Raw genomic sequence first — 16736 nt, 5'->3', positions numbered from 1 at the left:
TGGTGGAGAGGTATAGGGCCACTCAGGATTTGGTGCGGGACTCAGCGGTACTACCGAAGTCACGTCAGCCCCCGTTGCCGACCCGGGATCCTGAAAAAGGGATCCCACCACATAAGGAGGGGAGTGGCTCTCCAGTCCGTGGGAGGAATACCCTGGGGAGGAGGGAGGCTGCGAGGATCAGATGTTGGCATTGTCAGGACTGGGGACATGTGGCATCCAACTGCCCTAGGGCATCCGAACCCATGGACTGCGGGTTCGCTCGCCGGTCCTCTTTTTATGCCCAACCGGTGTATATAGCTGACCCCCTGCTGGCGGCGGACAACCCTCCGGTGTGTGATGTCGTTGTTAATGGACACTCCGTGCAGGCCCTGCTGGACTCTGGGAGCCTGGTAACTCTGGTCCATGAGTCGCTGGTAACGGAAAAACTCCCAGAAAGGCGAACCCTTACCATTGTCTGTATACATGGGGATCGCAGGGAGTATCCCACCACTAAGGTTACCCTGGCAGTGTGTGGAAAGGAGGTACCACATGTCGTCGGGGTGGGGAGACGGCTCCCTTATGCCGCAATATTGGGGAGGGACTTTCCCCTGTTCTGGACTTTGTGGAGGAACGGGTTGCCTACCTATGGGGAAGGAAAATGTCCAGGTCCCGAGCCCGAGGACCCCGAGGCAGGGACCCCAGCTGTAGGGGTCACCGTAGAGGAGGTAGAGTGTAACCCTGACTGGTTTCCCCTAGAAGTATTGGCGGGTGAGACAGTAGAAAGTTCGTCCATCCTGGATCTGGAGGTACCCCGAGAAACCTTCGGGACCGCACAGCTCCAGGATTCGACGTTATTGCGGGCTAGAGAAGGTGTGTCGGTGGTTAATGGTGTTGCCCAGCGTCCCGGCGCCGATACCGTATTTCCTCACCTGGCCTATAACCAGGACCTGTTATATAGGGTAGACAAGGTGAGGCAGGAGGTGGTGGAACAACTGGTGGTGCCCCAGCCTTACCGGCGAATGGTCTTGGATTTAGCGCATGCGCATGTGTTGGGTGGTCATCTAGGGGTTAAGAAAACGCTGGAGCGAATTCTACAACGGTTCTATTGGCCTGGGCTATATGAGGAAGTCCGGAGGTTCTGTCAGTCCTGTCCAGTGTGTCAGCTGACTAGCCCCCAACCTCACTATCGCAGTCCACTGGTACCTATGCCCATTATAGAGGTGCCCTTCGAAAGGATCGCCATGGATCTGGTAGGCCCCATTATTAAGTCAGCCCGAGGTCACCAACACATCCTGGTAGTGTTAGACTATGCCACTCGCTATCCGGAGGCGGTCCCATTGCGCCATACGTCGGCCAAGGTAATAGCTAAAGAGCTCATGAGTATGTTTGCCCGGGTGGGGATACCAAAGGAGATTCTGACGGACCAGGGGACACCCTTTATGTCCAAAGTAACAAAGGAATTGTGTAAGCTATTAAATATTAAACACCTGCACACGTCCGTCTACCATCCCCAAACCGATGGGTTAGTAGAACGGTTTAATAAGACCCTGAAGTCCATGCTAAAAAGAGTCGTGGCTAAGGACGGGAGGGATTGGGACTTACTGTTGCCCTATGTTTTGTTTGCGGTACGGGAGGTGCCCCAGGCGTCCACGGGGTTCTCGCCCTTTGAGTTGTTATATGGGCGACATCCCCGTGGGCTACTGGATATCGCTAAGGAAGCATGGGAGCAACAGCCTACGCCTCATAAAAGTGTGATAGAGCACATAGGAAAAATGCAGGACCGAATAGGGGTCGTGTTGCCGATCGTCCGTGAGCACATGGAAGCGGCACAACTGGCCCAGAGTCGGGTATATAACCGAACCGCCCGGGTAAGGACATTTCACCCGGGGGACCGAGTTCTTGTACTCGTGCCCACGGTCGAGAGTAAATTCTTGGCCCGGTGGCAAGGACCCTATGAAGTTAAGGAGAAGGTGGGCCCAGTTGATTACAGGATATACCAGCCAGGGAGGCGGAAGCCCGAACAGGTATATCATGTGAATCTACTAAAACCTTGGAAAGACAGAGAGAATTTGTTTGCAGACAGCCCGCCCTCTGTCGGGACGTCAGGGAGTGACCCGGGGTCACCAGGTGTTCCGGAGAGCGCCGCTGGGGTGACGATAGGGGACGGACTGTCGACCAAACAAGCACAAGAGGTGAAAGAATTTGTTAGTCGGAATAGGGACGTATTCTCTGACCTTCCTGGACGTACCACCTTGATCGAGCATGACATTATCACCGAGCCCCGGGTGAAAGTCCGCCTAAGACCATACCGAGTACCGGAGGCTCGGCGACAGGCCATTTCGCAGGAGGTAAGATCGATGCTACGTCTAGGGGTCATAGAAGAGTCAAAGAGCGAGTGGGCTAGCCCGATTGTCCTTATTCCCAAACCGGATGGTTCATTACGGTTCTGTAATGATTTTAGGAAATTGAATGAGGTATCAAAATTTGACGCCTATCCCATGCCTCGGGTAGACGAGTTGATAGAGCGGCTGGGAAAAGCCCGGTATTTTTCGATCCTAGATCTCACGAAGGGCTACTGGCAGGTACCTCTGACGGAGGCGGCAAAGGAGAAGACGGCCTTTGTCACCCCGGAGGGGCTTTTTCAGTATAGGGTGTTGCCTTTTGGGTTACATGGCGCTCCGGCTACGTTCCAGCGTCTGATGGATGTCGTCCTCAAGCCCCATCACCAGTATACCTCCGCGTATCTGGATGATATAGTCGTGTTTAGCCCAGACTGGGAGGGTCATTTGTCAAAACTTCAGGCAGTGATAGATTCTCTAAGGAAGGCGGGGTTAACTGCCAACCCAAAAAAATGCTCGGTGGGACTAGAGGAAGCTCGCTATTTGGGGTATGTGATTGGACGCGGAGTCATTAGGCCCCAAGTAAATAAAGTTGAAGCAATCCGGAATTGGCCCAGGCCTCGTACGTCCAAGCAAGTACGGTCATTTTTGGGCCTGATTGGGTACTACATGAGGTTCATTCCCCATTTTGCCACCTTGGCAGCCCCGTTAACCGGCCTCTTGAAGGGTAGAAAGTCGGTGATGGTTCGCTGGGGGGAGAAGGAGGAGGAGGCGTTCTCCCGTTTGAAGTCGGCCCTATGTGAGTCCCCAGTTCTGGTGACGCCCGACTTCAAGCGGGAGTTTGTAGTTCAAACAGATGCCTCGGGAGTAGGACTAGGGGCTGTGCTTTCCCAAGAGCTCAACGGGGAAGAGCACTCCGTGGTTTTTCTAAGCCGCAAGCTTACCCCAGCAGAAACCCGGTATAGCATTGTGGAGAGAGAGTGCCTCGCCATCAAGTGGGCACTCGAGTCTCTCAGATATTACCTTCTGGGGAGAAGGTTCCGTCTGGTGACCGACCACTCCCCTCTCCAGTGGATGAGTCGGGCTAAGGAGGGGAGCGCTCGGGTTACCAGGTGGTTCTTGTCCCTCCAAAACTTTAAGTTCACTGTTGAGCACAGGGCCGGCCGCTTACAGGGGAACGCAGATGCCCTGTCCTGGGTACACTGCTGTGCGTGTGTTCACCCCCTCAGGCTTGAACGGTATGTTCAAGCCCTCAGGGGTGAACAAAGGGGGGGGATATGTAGGAGAGTCCCCGGAATAATAATGGACGGACGATACGTGCCACCAGAGGTCCTGGCCTCGGTGGAGTAAGAACCGGATCATTGCGGTTACAGCGGCGAATGCTGCTGGCGCAGCGTGTCCGGGCCGGTTCTTACTGTTCCCCACGGCCAGCCCAGGTTTTTGGTGGAGCTGGGCCTTTAAGAACCCAGCCTGCTGATGATGGGGGTGGGGTGTGTCTTGCTGTGCTGGAGATTTCCACAGACAGAGTGAGTGCTGGTGAAGGAGAGTCTGGGCGCAGCACACATTGAAGGATAGCCCTGGGACCTGTGGTGCTACGAGCCGAAGGGGCTCTGGCCTGAGGGAGACAAAGGCAGATAGCCTAGAAGCCTGCAGAACTGCTGTGGTCTGTCCAAAACAAGGTGACTCAAACCTGCTGTTTATTTTCTATGGAAGGACTTTTGTTTTATGCACTATGTGGATATGCACCTGTGTGGTCTGCACATTGCCTGTTATGCCGTTGGTGTGAATAAAGTCACAGTGTATCACAAAGACTGTCTATGATTGCCTCAATACTGCCGCCGCTACCGTAGCCTACCACGAGCACATCCCCACATTATATACACACTGACAATCACCTCATCACAATAGTATTAGTCTTTTTTTTACCTTACCCAATTAAGGTTAAAAATAAATTCCAATCCAGATAGCTGACAGACAGGGTGATCTGGAATGTGGATCAGTAAAGATTACACCCACTTACATAGCACGCTCATATTAAAATGCAAACGCATACAAAATCCCATATCAATAGCCCCTGGCCAAGTGCAAAATAGATGACAGAGGAATATCAATATGATTATTATGATGTATAGAGATTTTCCAACAAAAATTATTTATCACTCATCTACAAGACAAGTTGATAAATATTGGATCACAAAAGTACCACTGGTACCCCCTGTGATGCCGTAACCAAGGGTCCCCATAAAAATGGAGCAGTAGTGCTTATGTTGGGTTCACCCCCCCATTCACTTCTATGGGGCTGACAGAGACAACACTTCTTAAGCCCCACAGAGAGTGAATAGAGCAGTGGGCTGATGTCTACTGCCGCTCCATTCAGCAAGGGGACTCCGAGACCCCTCGTTCTCAGGAGAGGCCACCACTGGGATATTTATCACTTGTCTCATGAATAAGTGATAATTTTTGGGGGATAATCCCTTTAAGGAAGCAGTCCAAGAACATATTTTCTTTTCCTCAATCTGTAGTTTACATGGGGTTCAATAGCTGCAGTTAAAAACCTTTCCGATCATTTTATTTTAGAATTACCAACTCTGTTCTTATCCTTACATGACCACTCTACTGGTCATTTAAGAAACAGAACTTCACTAGGACAGAGGAAAAGCTAAAAAAAAAAAAAAATTCCCAGGGGGGTATTCAAGTATTTTAGTAGTGATGGCTATCCTCAGTATAGCCCATTAATACAGTGGGGGAAAATAAGTATTTGATACACTGGCGATTTTGTAAAAATAATAAATAAATACAAAAAAGTCACAATGTAAAAATTTTAATAATTAATTTCAATTTTATTGAATGAAATAAGTATTTCATACAATAAAAAAACTGAACTTAATATTTGGTACAGAAACCTTTGTTTGCACTTACAGACGTCAGACGTTTCCTGTAGTTCTTGACCAAGTTTGTACAGACTGCAACAGGGATTTTGGCCAACTCCTCGATACAGAACTACATAACTTGTAAGTTTCGAGGCTGTTGCTGGGCTACATTAAGTTTCAGCTCCCACCAAAGATTTTCGATTGGGTTCAGGTGTGGATACTGGCTAGGCCACTCTAGGACCTTGAAATGCTTCTTATGGAGCCACTCCTTACTTGCCTTGGCTGTGTGTATCAGGTCATTGTCATGTTGAAAGACCCAGCCACGACCCATCTGCAATGCTCTTAATGAGGGAAGGAGGTTGTTGGCCAAAATCTTGCGTTACATGGCCCCATCCATCCTCCCTTCAATATGTTACAGTCGTCCCTTCCCCTTTGCAGAAAAGCACCCCCAAAGTATGATCTTTCCATCCCCATGCTTCACGGTTGGGACAGTATTCTTGGGGTTTCATCCTCCTTCGTCCTCCAAACACGGCAAGTGGAGTCGATATCAAAAAGTTCTATTTTGGTATCATCTTACCAAATGACCTTCTCCAATGCCTCCTCTGGATCATCCAGATGGTCATTGGCGAACATCAAATGGGCCTGGACATGTGCTGCCGTGAGCAGGGGGACCTTACGTGCCCTGCAGGATTTAAATCCATGATGGAGTAGTTTGTTACTAACAGTAATCTTTGAGACTGTGGTCCCAGCTCTCTTCAGATCCTTGACCAGGTCCTCCCGTGTAGTTCCAGACCTTTCTCAGAATCATCCTTACCCACGAAGCCATATTTTGCATGGAACCCCAGACCGAGGAAGATTGACAGACATCTTGTGTTTCTTCCATTTTCTAATAATTGCGCCAACAGAAACATTCCGTCTCTCACAGTTGAAGTGTACCTATGATACAAATTACAGACCTCTCCATTCTTTGTAGGTGGGAAAACTTGCAAAATCGCCATTGTATCAAATACTTATTTTCCCGATTGTATATGAATGTTGGGGAACCAACCTCCCACACACTAGAAGATCAGCTCCACCACCAAAACTACACAGCTCCAGACACAGTGGACTGGGCTGTGTAGGACTGATGCAGTAGCCTCTCTTAAACAGCCGATTTGCAGTGCTGAGGTGTGACTCATGCAGATCAGATATTGATGGCTTACTTTGATCCTTTTTTTCAGTTTTTTTTTAATCTTCACATTTCAAAAGCAATACTGACATATTGACATAGCTGTATAAGGGCTTGTTTTTTATGTAGGGCATACATATTATTAATTAACTTATATTAGCTCTTTATGGGGGTAATAAAAAAAATAACAGGCAAAATTGCTGTTTTTATTCTATGGTTTGAATTTTGTGGTGTTCACTATTAGGCTGCAGTTTTTTGGTATTTTTTATGGGAGGTCACTGTGATAACTGTAATAAAAGTAAGTGTTATTAGGGATATAAGAACACCAGTTTTATACATTTTGTTGTTTTTTTTAAAAAAATACTTAACACTTTTTTTAAAACTATATTTATCAGTCCTAGAAGGGGACGGAAATATGTGATCCTTTGATCCCTTACAATTAACACTTATGTAGTGCAAGATATTATGTTTGGCATTGTTAGGCCATGGCACCTTAGGGGTTAAACAGCCAGCTTAGCTGTATACTGCAACTGGAAACCACCACTGTAGATGGAGCTGGCTCAGGTAAATAAATGTTCACCATAAATACACAGTGCAGGCTGGTAATGGGTTAATATTAATTGTAAGGCTCTGTTCAAGTCTGGATGATGTGTTTTCTGTCAGGGGTTCTAGTATGTCTGGCAATCTGTAGACATGATCAGTTCATTTGCCATTCTGGAAAGTGGTGAAGCTCGTATCCTGGGTTGCAGGTCCATAAATCCAATTAGAAGAGGTGGAACAGCACTCACTATAGACAAAAACAATGTTTACTTTATTGCAATAAACAAAATACAGGCAGATGTGATGCGTTTTTGCTACAGAGCCTTTTTCAAACAAGCATGTCATGTCAAGCTTGTTTGAAAAGGGCTGTTTAGCTGAAACGCCTCACATCTGCCTGTATTTTGTTTATGGTAATAAAGTGAAGATTGTGTTTGCATCTACAGTGAGTGCTGTTCCACTTCTACTAGTATTTTTGAAAAAAATTACAGTCTGCACTACTATAATGGAGGACACTGCTGGAAGCCCAATAGAACCTGAAGGACGCTACTAAAACTCAATCAACTGGAGAGCCTGCTTAATCATCAGTCCCTGAACACTTTGTGTATTTGACATATATCTTTCTTCTTGCATTCATACTGACTCTCTTCATAGACAGTTACAGAACTTGCTGGGCCTTGTGACTTGGGCCTCTTGCAGTGACCTTAAAATCTGCAACTTGAAAGCTACATCCATTTCCCAGCTGCTCATGGGTCTTCCTGAGCAGACAAGGGAAGTACAACAGAGTGTTGTTCAGTGACCTGTCCAGGAAACATATGTCTGTCCCAAGCCAGGGAGTAGAAAGTTCAGACAGCCTCTCAGTTTTCTGCCTATAAGCACTATGTACAAGAAACAAGATCATCATGAACTTTCACTTTGAAAAGGCTAGGAAGAATTTACTACATGAGAACAGACAACTGGAATGAATTCTGCATGATATGACATCTGATGAGGTGGTACAGAATGTGAAGAAATGGGCGTGGTCTGCCGGCCGAGCGAGAAGGCTGCATAAGACTTTAGCTCCGGCGCCATACCAGCGACTACTACACAGCAAACCGAACAGAACAAGCTAAAATCTCCAGATTTCTTCCACAGCAGGAGATATAACCTCTCCGATGTTGAACAGGGGCAAGAGATCGGTGAAAAAGCAGGGGAAATTGTACTTTTTCCTGGAGCGAGGCAAAGACCAAGATGGCGTCGCCACTGCATCAGCCCTGCCGGACACGCCAGGCTCCAGTTCCCCTTATACTTCATAGACACCCCTAGGCTTACCACCAGAAGGAACAGAAAGGCCGCTGTCCTCCACCAGAACTCCCTCCCCACCTCATAGACGGCCGCAGGAAAACCCTGATTCCACACAATCACACGAAGGACGCCGAAACACCTTAACTGAGTCTTTTCCTTCCTCCAGCCCTGCGAAACAGAGGCCCAGGACTTAGGCCTCGCCGGAGCAATACACAGGGGTGAGAGACCTTACCGCAGTTTCCGCTTCAGAAGATTCCCTCTAACGGCCAGCCCGCATCGGGTAACCTCTTAAAAGAAATGCTAGTCCTCTTTAGCAGGTCAATGCATTCTGACCTTACCGCACTCATCCTCCCGTTACAAACCTCAATAGCGGCTATAGACAAACGGGTCAGTCATGTGGAGTCCAAGATGGGAGACTTTGCAACTTCACACAACCAGCTCATCGACGCTCATAACGAGCTATCGGATGAACTGGACCATCTAACAGCTAAAATAGTAGATCTTGAAGACCGCTCCCACCGGAACAATATCAAGTTTCGCGGAATCCCTGAAGGGATTGCTCCCAAAGACCTGCTCCCATACATCCAAGATCTCATGAAAGCGATCATTCCTGATCTTACCTCCCACGACCTAACAATAGACAAAGCACCTTCCTGATACCGCACCAAGGGACGTGCTAGCAAGGGTGCGTTTTTTCATATAAAGGAGGTATTGATGGCTGGAGCAAGGAAAAGGGAGACTCTGCCTTCTCCCTATGAGCAGATAAAAATCTTTGCTGACCTATCAGCGCACATGCTACAGCAATGCCAGGATTTGAACCAGTTTACTTTAACCCTGCGGAAACACAGCATCCCATATACAGTGGGGCAAAAATGTATTTAGTCAGCCACCAATTGTGCAAGTTCTCCCACTTAAAAAGATTAGAGGCCTGTAATCTTCATCATAGGTACACTTCAACTATGAGAGACAGAATGGGAGAAAAGAATACAGGAAATCACATTGTAGGATTTCTAATGAATTCATTGGTAAATTCCTTGGTAAAATAAGTATTTGGTCACCTACAAACAAAAAAGATTTCTGGCTCTCACAAACCTGTAACTTCTTCTTTAAGAGGCTCCTCTGTCCTCCACTCATTACCTGTATTAATGGCACCTGTTTGAACTCAAAACAGTAACACTCCAAACTCCACTATGGCCTAAGAGCTGTCGAAGGACACCAGAAACAAAATTTCTAATCTCCCTCAACAGCCCTTTTAAACGGTCCATGCTGTGAAAGGAGGTAAAAACTCTCAAGTGTGACATCTTCTGCACCACGGAAACACATTTAATCAAAGGGGATGCCCACAGGGTGCCCAGAGGGTGAAACACCCCCGATTTTCCACATATATTTCACTCCCATTACTCTAAAAAAAAAAAAAAAAAAGGCGGGAGACTCGGCGGCATTCCAACTGATATCCTAAGTTGTGGACCCTGGTGTATATCATCTTAGTGGCTTCTCTAAATATTGTCATATATACTTTGTTTTTTGTTTATGCTCCTAAACAGACATCAAGTTCCTTTCCTAAGAAAACTTTTAAAGTAAACAGAATAAAAAAAGGCTTTGTCTTGTGGGGAAGAAACTTCAATGTCGTGTTGGATCCTTCAATAGACTCCTCAGCTCCGGCCAGGTAACACCCATATACTCTTACTCCCTTGTTGGTTGGGGAAGATCTATAAGACATTTGGAGGATACTTCATGACAAAGTAAGAGATTATTCCTTCTTCTCTAATGTACACAATTCTTACTCCAGAACTGACTTTTTCTTAGTAGATAGAGCACTACTACATAAAGCTTCTCAGACCTCAATAGAGTTAATAACCTGGACGGATCATGCCCACATTAAGTGGAAATTAAACCCTCTCATCGCCACCATATACCCCATGGCGCAACAATACCTTCCTTCTAGAACACCCCAAATACAGAGCAAATATCTCAGAGGCACTCCGACGCCAAACCAATGAAGGCTCTGTACTAAATCCATTCACCCTATGGAATGCCCACAAGGCATTCATCAGAGGAATCTTCATAAAGGTAGGCCACAGAGCTAAAAGAGAAAGGGATGAACGTATCTCTAAACTATTAAGCCGAATAAGCTCAATAGAGTCCCTAAACAAAATAAATCCAACTGCAATCCTTGCAGACCACCTGCAATCACTTAGACTCCAATTAAAAGACTGCCTACTATACAGGCACGAAAAACAACTAAAATCACTTAAAACCATGTAATACTCACAAAATAACAAAGCTGAAAAGATACTGGCCCATAAATTGAAAAAGCAAGCAGCCAAGTCAAAGATCCCCTTCCTCACCTCCTCACAATCTGGCTTGAAATTAACTGATCCATACACGATAGCTAATTCCTTTAAAGAATATTATGAATCCTTGTACAACCTAAGCCCTATGCCAGAACCTCCCACTGACTTATCAGAGTCTACCAATAACTTTCTAAAATCCCTTAAACTTTCCTGCTTAAGCAACGACCAACTAGCACAACTAAACGCCCCCCTATCTGAAAAGGAAATTTGGGCTATTATTAAATCACTTCCACATAACAAAGCCCCAGGCCAAAACGGCCTCTCCAACGCCTACTATAAAACATTCAGAGATAAACTCTCTCCATATATGCTCCAAATATTCCAACGGTCGATGGACTCAGGGGACATCCCGAAAGAAATGCCTGAAGGAACCATTATCACTATCCCCAAACCAGAGAGCCCCTCAGATGACCCCAAAAAATACCACCCAATCTCACTCCTGAACACAGAGACTAAAATATTCGCTAAAGCTATAGCTAATAGCCTGGCTCCCATGATCCCCCTTCTCACTCATCCAGATCAAGTAGGATTTGTTAAGGGACGACAAATTCAGGAGAACTCTAGACGGGTCCTAAACGTGACAGATTTTCTCCAGAAGGGAAAGGCTCCTGAGATGTTGGTGACATTAGAATGTGAAGAAATATAGTAAAGTGTCCAAATGGTATTAACAGAGTAGGAAAGGAGCACTGGTTGCTGTGACAAAGATGATCGTCCTCTCCATTCAAGATTAAACTCAACCTATGTGCTGTCAAAGGTTCCGCCTAATGTGATTGACTACGATTATTTAACAGAGCTATGACATTTGTTGTGTCATCAATGCCACTTCAGAAAAGCTATTTGTTGCATTCAGTTTCGACATAAAGTATAGAACAGCTGTAAAACACTGCATAGTACCTGTCACTTTTTTAGGATCTTCTTGTATTGAAAAGTTTTGTTGGCTACGCTACTCAATATAGTGGAACAAAAAGACTCCATTGGCACAGTTGGGCCCAAGACAGAGTACAAACACGTCCAGCCTCCACGTATGCAACTGTATGACGTGTGTATACAGTCGGAACACAACCTTAAAGGGTTTTTCTGGGATTTCCTCAGGAGAGGTCATCAATATGAGATTGACGGGGGTACATCTCCAGCAATCCAGCTGATCAGCTGTTTACTGATCAGTTGCTTACTGGAGCTCTGGTGAGCACTGAGGCCTCCTCACAGCTTACCAAGTACAGTGGCATCTATTGTATTGTGGCTGTGCTTGGCATCGAGGCTCAGCCCCATTCACTTGAATGGGACTGAGCTGCGTCTAGGCCATGAGACTGATGAACATGAATTGGGAAGAGGCTTAAAAGGAACCTGCCATATGTATATTAAACCGCCAGCAGTACCTTAATGCAGACTGTAGCATGCTTATAAAGTTGTCGGTGTCTTTTCTGTACAATGCGCCAAAAGCCTGAAAAAAAGACTTTTATTCAACGGCCAAGCTATGTAAACAATAGTCTTGAAGTCAATGGGGGCAACGGCTTTCTCGTCTGAAGTCAAGTGCGCTCTGCCCCTAGTGCATTTCCGGCGCCTGCGCACTGTTCCCCTCCACAGTGAGGTCATTTTCAGAGGCTCAATGCTCAGGCACTCACACACGAGATTCTGCGGATGCACAAGACTACATTCGAGCATCAGGCAGTGAAGGAATATTGTACATATTTTCGATCAAACGCTAAATGGGTGGGAAAGGGGGCAGGGCGCACTTGACTTTGCACGAGAAAGCCGCTGCCCCTTGACTTCAAGACTATTGTTTACATAGCGCGGCCAGTTGAATAAAATATTTTTATTTGCTTTTTGTTTAGCTATATTAAAGTGGAGAGAAGCACAATTTTAAAGGGATAGCAGGGATAAGCATATTCCTCTAATAAAAATGTACAAAAGGCTATATTTAACCACAGAATTCCAGTCACTTATACTGATGTTTTTGAAGAGGTTCCCTGGGACAATTTAAGTAATGATTATTAAACGAACAAGAGCAGCCTAAACTTTTACAATGTATCCCAGGCCTCAATCTGGTCCCCAAGAGCAGATATACAGCACACTTTATGTTTATTGAACCGAGCACAGAAAGCAGTCATTGTTTTGGAGGTATTTCCCCATATTTAATTATATAACATGTACCTGTTAATGTGGACTGATCTCTATTCTCTTCATCCTCATCTTTAATAAAAAATAAATAAAAAAAAGAAGTTAAAAGCAGTAAAACTTCCACAACAATGTCCATGAATGCAATTTACCAGAATTATCCATGATAGTAGAAAAAGGAAACATGACAGGCTTTGAATTCAGAATCTTAAATGACACCACTTTCAAGAGAATATATCTCCAGATTTTAAATATCTCCCTCCAGTCGCGTACCTCCAATAGAGGTAATTCCCACAGCTGCTATGGGGCCCTGCAGTTGATGAAAGGCTCACCCCCTAATTACATTTGTATAGCTACCAGTGCAGAGGAGAAGATAGGATGTGTTGAAGAGCCTTTGATGTCATCATCATGTGACCAGTGCAGGAAGCCAGAACACAACAGAAGTTTGAAGCTGGGAGATGTAGTTCTGTCCTATCATATCCCTCTCCATGTCATTTCAACTGTTGTCCTACAACAACAATCTGGACAGGCTGGGGTTGTAGTTCTCTCCTGTTAAAACCTTCACTCAGTAATGAAAGCTGATGCCTTATAACAGGGATGCACAACCTGTGGCCCTCCAGCTGTTGTAAAACTACAACTCCCACTATGCGCTGCTGTAGGCTTATAGCTGTAGGCTGTCCGGGCATGCTGGGTGTTATAGTTTTGCAACCGCTGGAGGGCCGCAGGTTGGGTATCCCTGCCTTATAACAACAATTTAGACATTCTGGGAGCTGTAGTACCCTCCTCTTATACCCTGTCTCTGTAATATCCACTTGTGTCCAATAACAACAGCCTGGACATGCCGGGAGTTGTAGTTTTCTCCTCTTTTACCACTCCATGTATTATGCTCTAACTTCCAATAACTACTTGATCATGATGAGACACTTGTCACTATCATGATGTCCTGCAGCATCTGAGTTGTGTTTTTGGCTTGGTTCACATCTGCACTGGTGACTTTTGCCTTTCCACTTTGTCATAGGAGCACAACAACAAGAATCATGAGATCTGATGGATTTCCATCATGGAGCCTGGAAGGCTACAACATTTTGTCCAGTATTTATGACCTGATATGCGACAGAGGCCCCAAACACATATGTGATCAAATCTCTATGTGTTCTGTAGCATCAGACTATCATGTTCTGCAGCAGCTGAGGTTTGTGATATGATGTTCTGCAGCAGCTGAGCTGTGTATTAGGAGGTTCTGCAGCAGCTGAGGTGTGAATTAGGAGGTTCTGCAGCAGTCAGAGACACATCAATTGTGGCTGGATTAAATCCTTTATTAATCTGTGTCTGCACCTTGTAAAATGTTTTAAAATTAATTTTATTAGTAAGTAAGGTTGTTTTAAAGTATTTCTACAAAGGAGGTGCCATTTGACTAATCTGCCTAAATACCTTGTCCCCACCCTGTTCCTCTGTCAGCATGTGTCGTACGGTGACCTGCACCACCAGTCCAGACTCCAATCCATTGCTGTGAAGATCTGCCCTAGGCCCTGACTGTGCTTTGCCACAGTGACAGCCGGCTACAGCATCACAAACCGTAAGTGAGACTTGGGGGCCACTGTGGAAGATGGAGCTGAAACAGCAGCAGGCACAGTTCATGGTGGGAGGGGGTGTATGGCACACTATATAAAAATCAGCAGCTGGCACAGTCCATGAGGGATGGATTACACACTATATAAAAGGTAGTGGGTACAGTTTATCGGGTAAGACTAAGCGCACACTTGAAATCAGATTCCAGTATTCTGTTCTACCAGAGCCTAAGTGGGTAGTGGGAGGGAGTAGAGCATGGGAACCCAATTTAGATTCTTGCAATGGGGCCCAATGAGCTCTTAAATCAGAAGATTAGAAGAAACGGTAGCACTCTAAGTCTTCCGAGAGTTTCTGTGTTTATTTTCACCAAACAAGCTTTTTGGTGAAAAACACGGAAACTTCCTGAAGATTTAGAGTGCCGCAGTTTCTTCTAATCTTTTGATATTGGGGAGTCCAGCAGGCCGGGACTTAACACTGCAGGCACCGCCACCAAATGGTCCTTCTGAGATGTCTCAGTGAGTAGTGCTGTCTTACCCTCGCTTCCTTTGCCCAATGATCTCTATGTATCTCCCCCTTATATCATATGAGGGGGAATGAGCTTTCACTTTTCTCTTGAGCCTTGCAATTTTGTTGTGAAAATGTGGTAACACGCACAAAAGAAATCTGTTGCCATGTTTTTAAAGGAAAATCAAAACCAAATAAATTATCTGTTGTGTCATAGTGTATTACTAGATGTTCATGATGCTGAACAACATTACACAAATTTAACCACTTCCAGACAGCCCATAGGATATAAATGTCTTATGGGCGGTTGTTTATCTCTAAATGGACGTTCTAAAACATCCATTCAGAGATGGCAGTGGCACGCTAATCGTGCAGCTGCCGAGCAGGGGGCCCGCTGTCAGTGACAGCAGGGCAACCCAGAGGGAAGGCAGGGACAGTTCCCAGGTGTCCCTGCCTTTTAGATCGCTGTATACACAGCACTCAGCGAGCACTGTGTATACAGATCAGGAAGACCTATGTGCTTCCTGTACCGGTCCGGTGGTCATGTGACCGCCGGGAAAATGCAGAAGCTGTCGGGTCTTCCACAGACCTCAATCAGCACTGCACTGAGGCTGTACATCGCTGTATAGCCTTTCTGGGAAGTTTATTTCTGCTGTAAATCAATAGTAAAAAATAAAAATGGGAAGTTAAATGTCCCCCCAGAGGTCTTGTATGACCTTATAAGGGACGCAAAGTGTAAAATAAAAATATTTTTTTTTTGTATTTTATAAAAAAAAAAGCCTAAAAACCCCCCCGTAATATAGAGCAATTAAAAATCATACGTACCCCAAAATAGTACCAATAAAACTGGCACCTTATCCCCTAGTTTCCAAAATGGAGTCCGTTTGGGGGAGTTTCTACTGTAAGGGTGCATCAGAGGAGCTTCAAATGGAACATGGCATCTGAAAACCAGTTCAGCAGAATCTGCCTTCGAATAACCATATGGCGCTCCTTTTATTCTGCGCCCTGCCGTGTGCTCTTACATCAGTTTACAACCACATGTGGGGTGTTTATGTAAACTGCAGAATCAGGGTAATAAATATGTTTTGTTTGGCTGTTAACCCTCGATGTGTTAAAGAAAAAAATTGATTAAAATGGAAAATCTGCCAAAAAAGTGAAATTTAAAAATGTCATCTCCATTTTCCTTTAATTCTTGTGGAACACCTAAAGGGTTAACAAAGTTTGTAAAATCAGTTTTAAGTCCCTTGAGGGGTGTAGTTTCTACAATGGGGTCATTTATGGGGGGGTTTCCACTGTGTAAGCCCCACAAAGTGACTTCAGACCTGAACTGGTCCTTAAAAAGTGGGTTTTGGAAATTTTCGTAAAAATTTTAAGAATTGCTTCTAAAATTCTAAGCCTTCTAACGTCTTAAAAAAATAAAATGACATTTACAAAATGATGCCAACATAAAGTAGACATATGGGGAATGTTAAGTAATAAATATTTTATGAGGTATCACTTTCTGTTTTAAAAGCAGAGAGATTAAAATTTAGAAAACAGTGAATTTTTCAAATTTTCGTTAACTTTGGGATTTTTTTTTATAAATAAAGGTAAAACATATTGACTTAAATTTACCATTAACATGAAGTACAACGTGTCACGAGAAAACAGTCTTTGAATGGCTTGGATAAGTAAAAGCGTTCCAAAGTTATTACCACATAAAGTGACATGTCAGATTTGATCAATTAGGCCTGGTCAGGAAGGGGGTAAATGGCCCGGTCTGGAAGTGGTTAAGAAAATGTGTGAAAAACATGACAATGCCAACAATCCGATTATATACAATCAGGTTAACAAGGTTCACCAACAAGGATGGAACCAAATTTACATATATTGAACCGAGGTTTGTCTAAAGGTACTATTACACCAGCAGATGTCATACAGATCACGATAAACGATCAAAGATGTAGCGACTCGTTAACTCCGAAAATTTTACATATACATATAAACAATCATTTGTACTTGCGGTCGTTACTCATTC

At 45.0% G+C, this 16736-nt stretch overlaps 1 protein-coding gene across 6 annotated transcripts in view; it reads right to left on the bottom strand.

Annotated features, from left to right (window-relative positions):
* The window catches only part of SKAP1 (src kinase associated phosphoprotein 1), a 684040-nt gene that overhangs the window by 119321 nt on the left and 547983 nt on the right, over window positions 1-16736 (bottom strand). For 5 of the 6 annotated variants that reach the window (XM_044300194.1, XM_044300192.1, XM_044300191.1 and 2 more), the window contains one exon: window positions 12683-12721. The exons of the other annotated variant lie outside the window; for it this stretch is intronic. In XM_044300194.1, coding sequence (XP_044156129.1) covers window positions 12683-12721 — 39 coding nt within the window. The remainder of the gene's footprint in view (window positions 1-12682; window positions 12722-16736) is intronic. 6 annotated transcript variants of the gene reach the window in all.

Source organism: Bufo gargarizans, chromosome 6, assembly GCF_014858855.1.
Source record: "Bufo gargarizans isolate SCDJY-AF-19 chromosome 6, ASM1485885v1, whole genome shotgun sequence".
NCBI lineage: Eukaryota > Metazoa > Chordata > Amphibia > Anura > Bufonidae > Bufo > Bufo gargarizans.
This window is presented reverse-complemented; position numbering and strand designations above follow the sequence as displayed.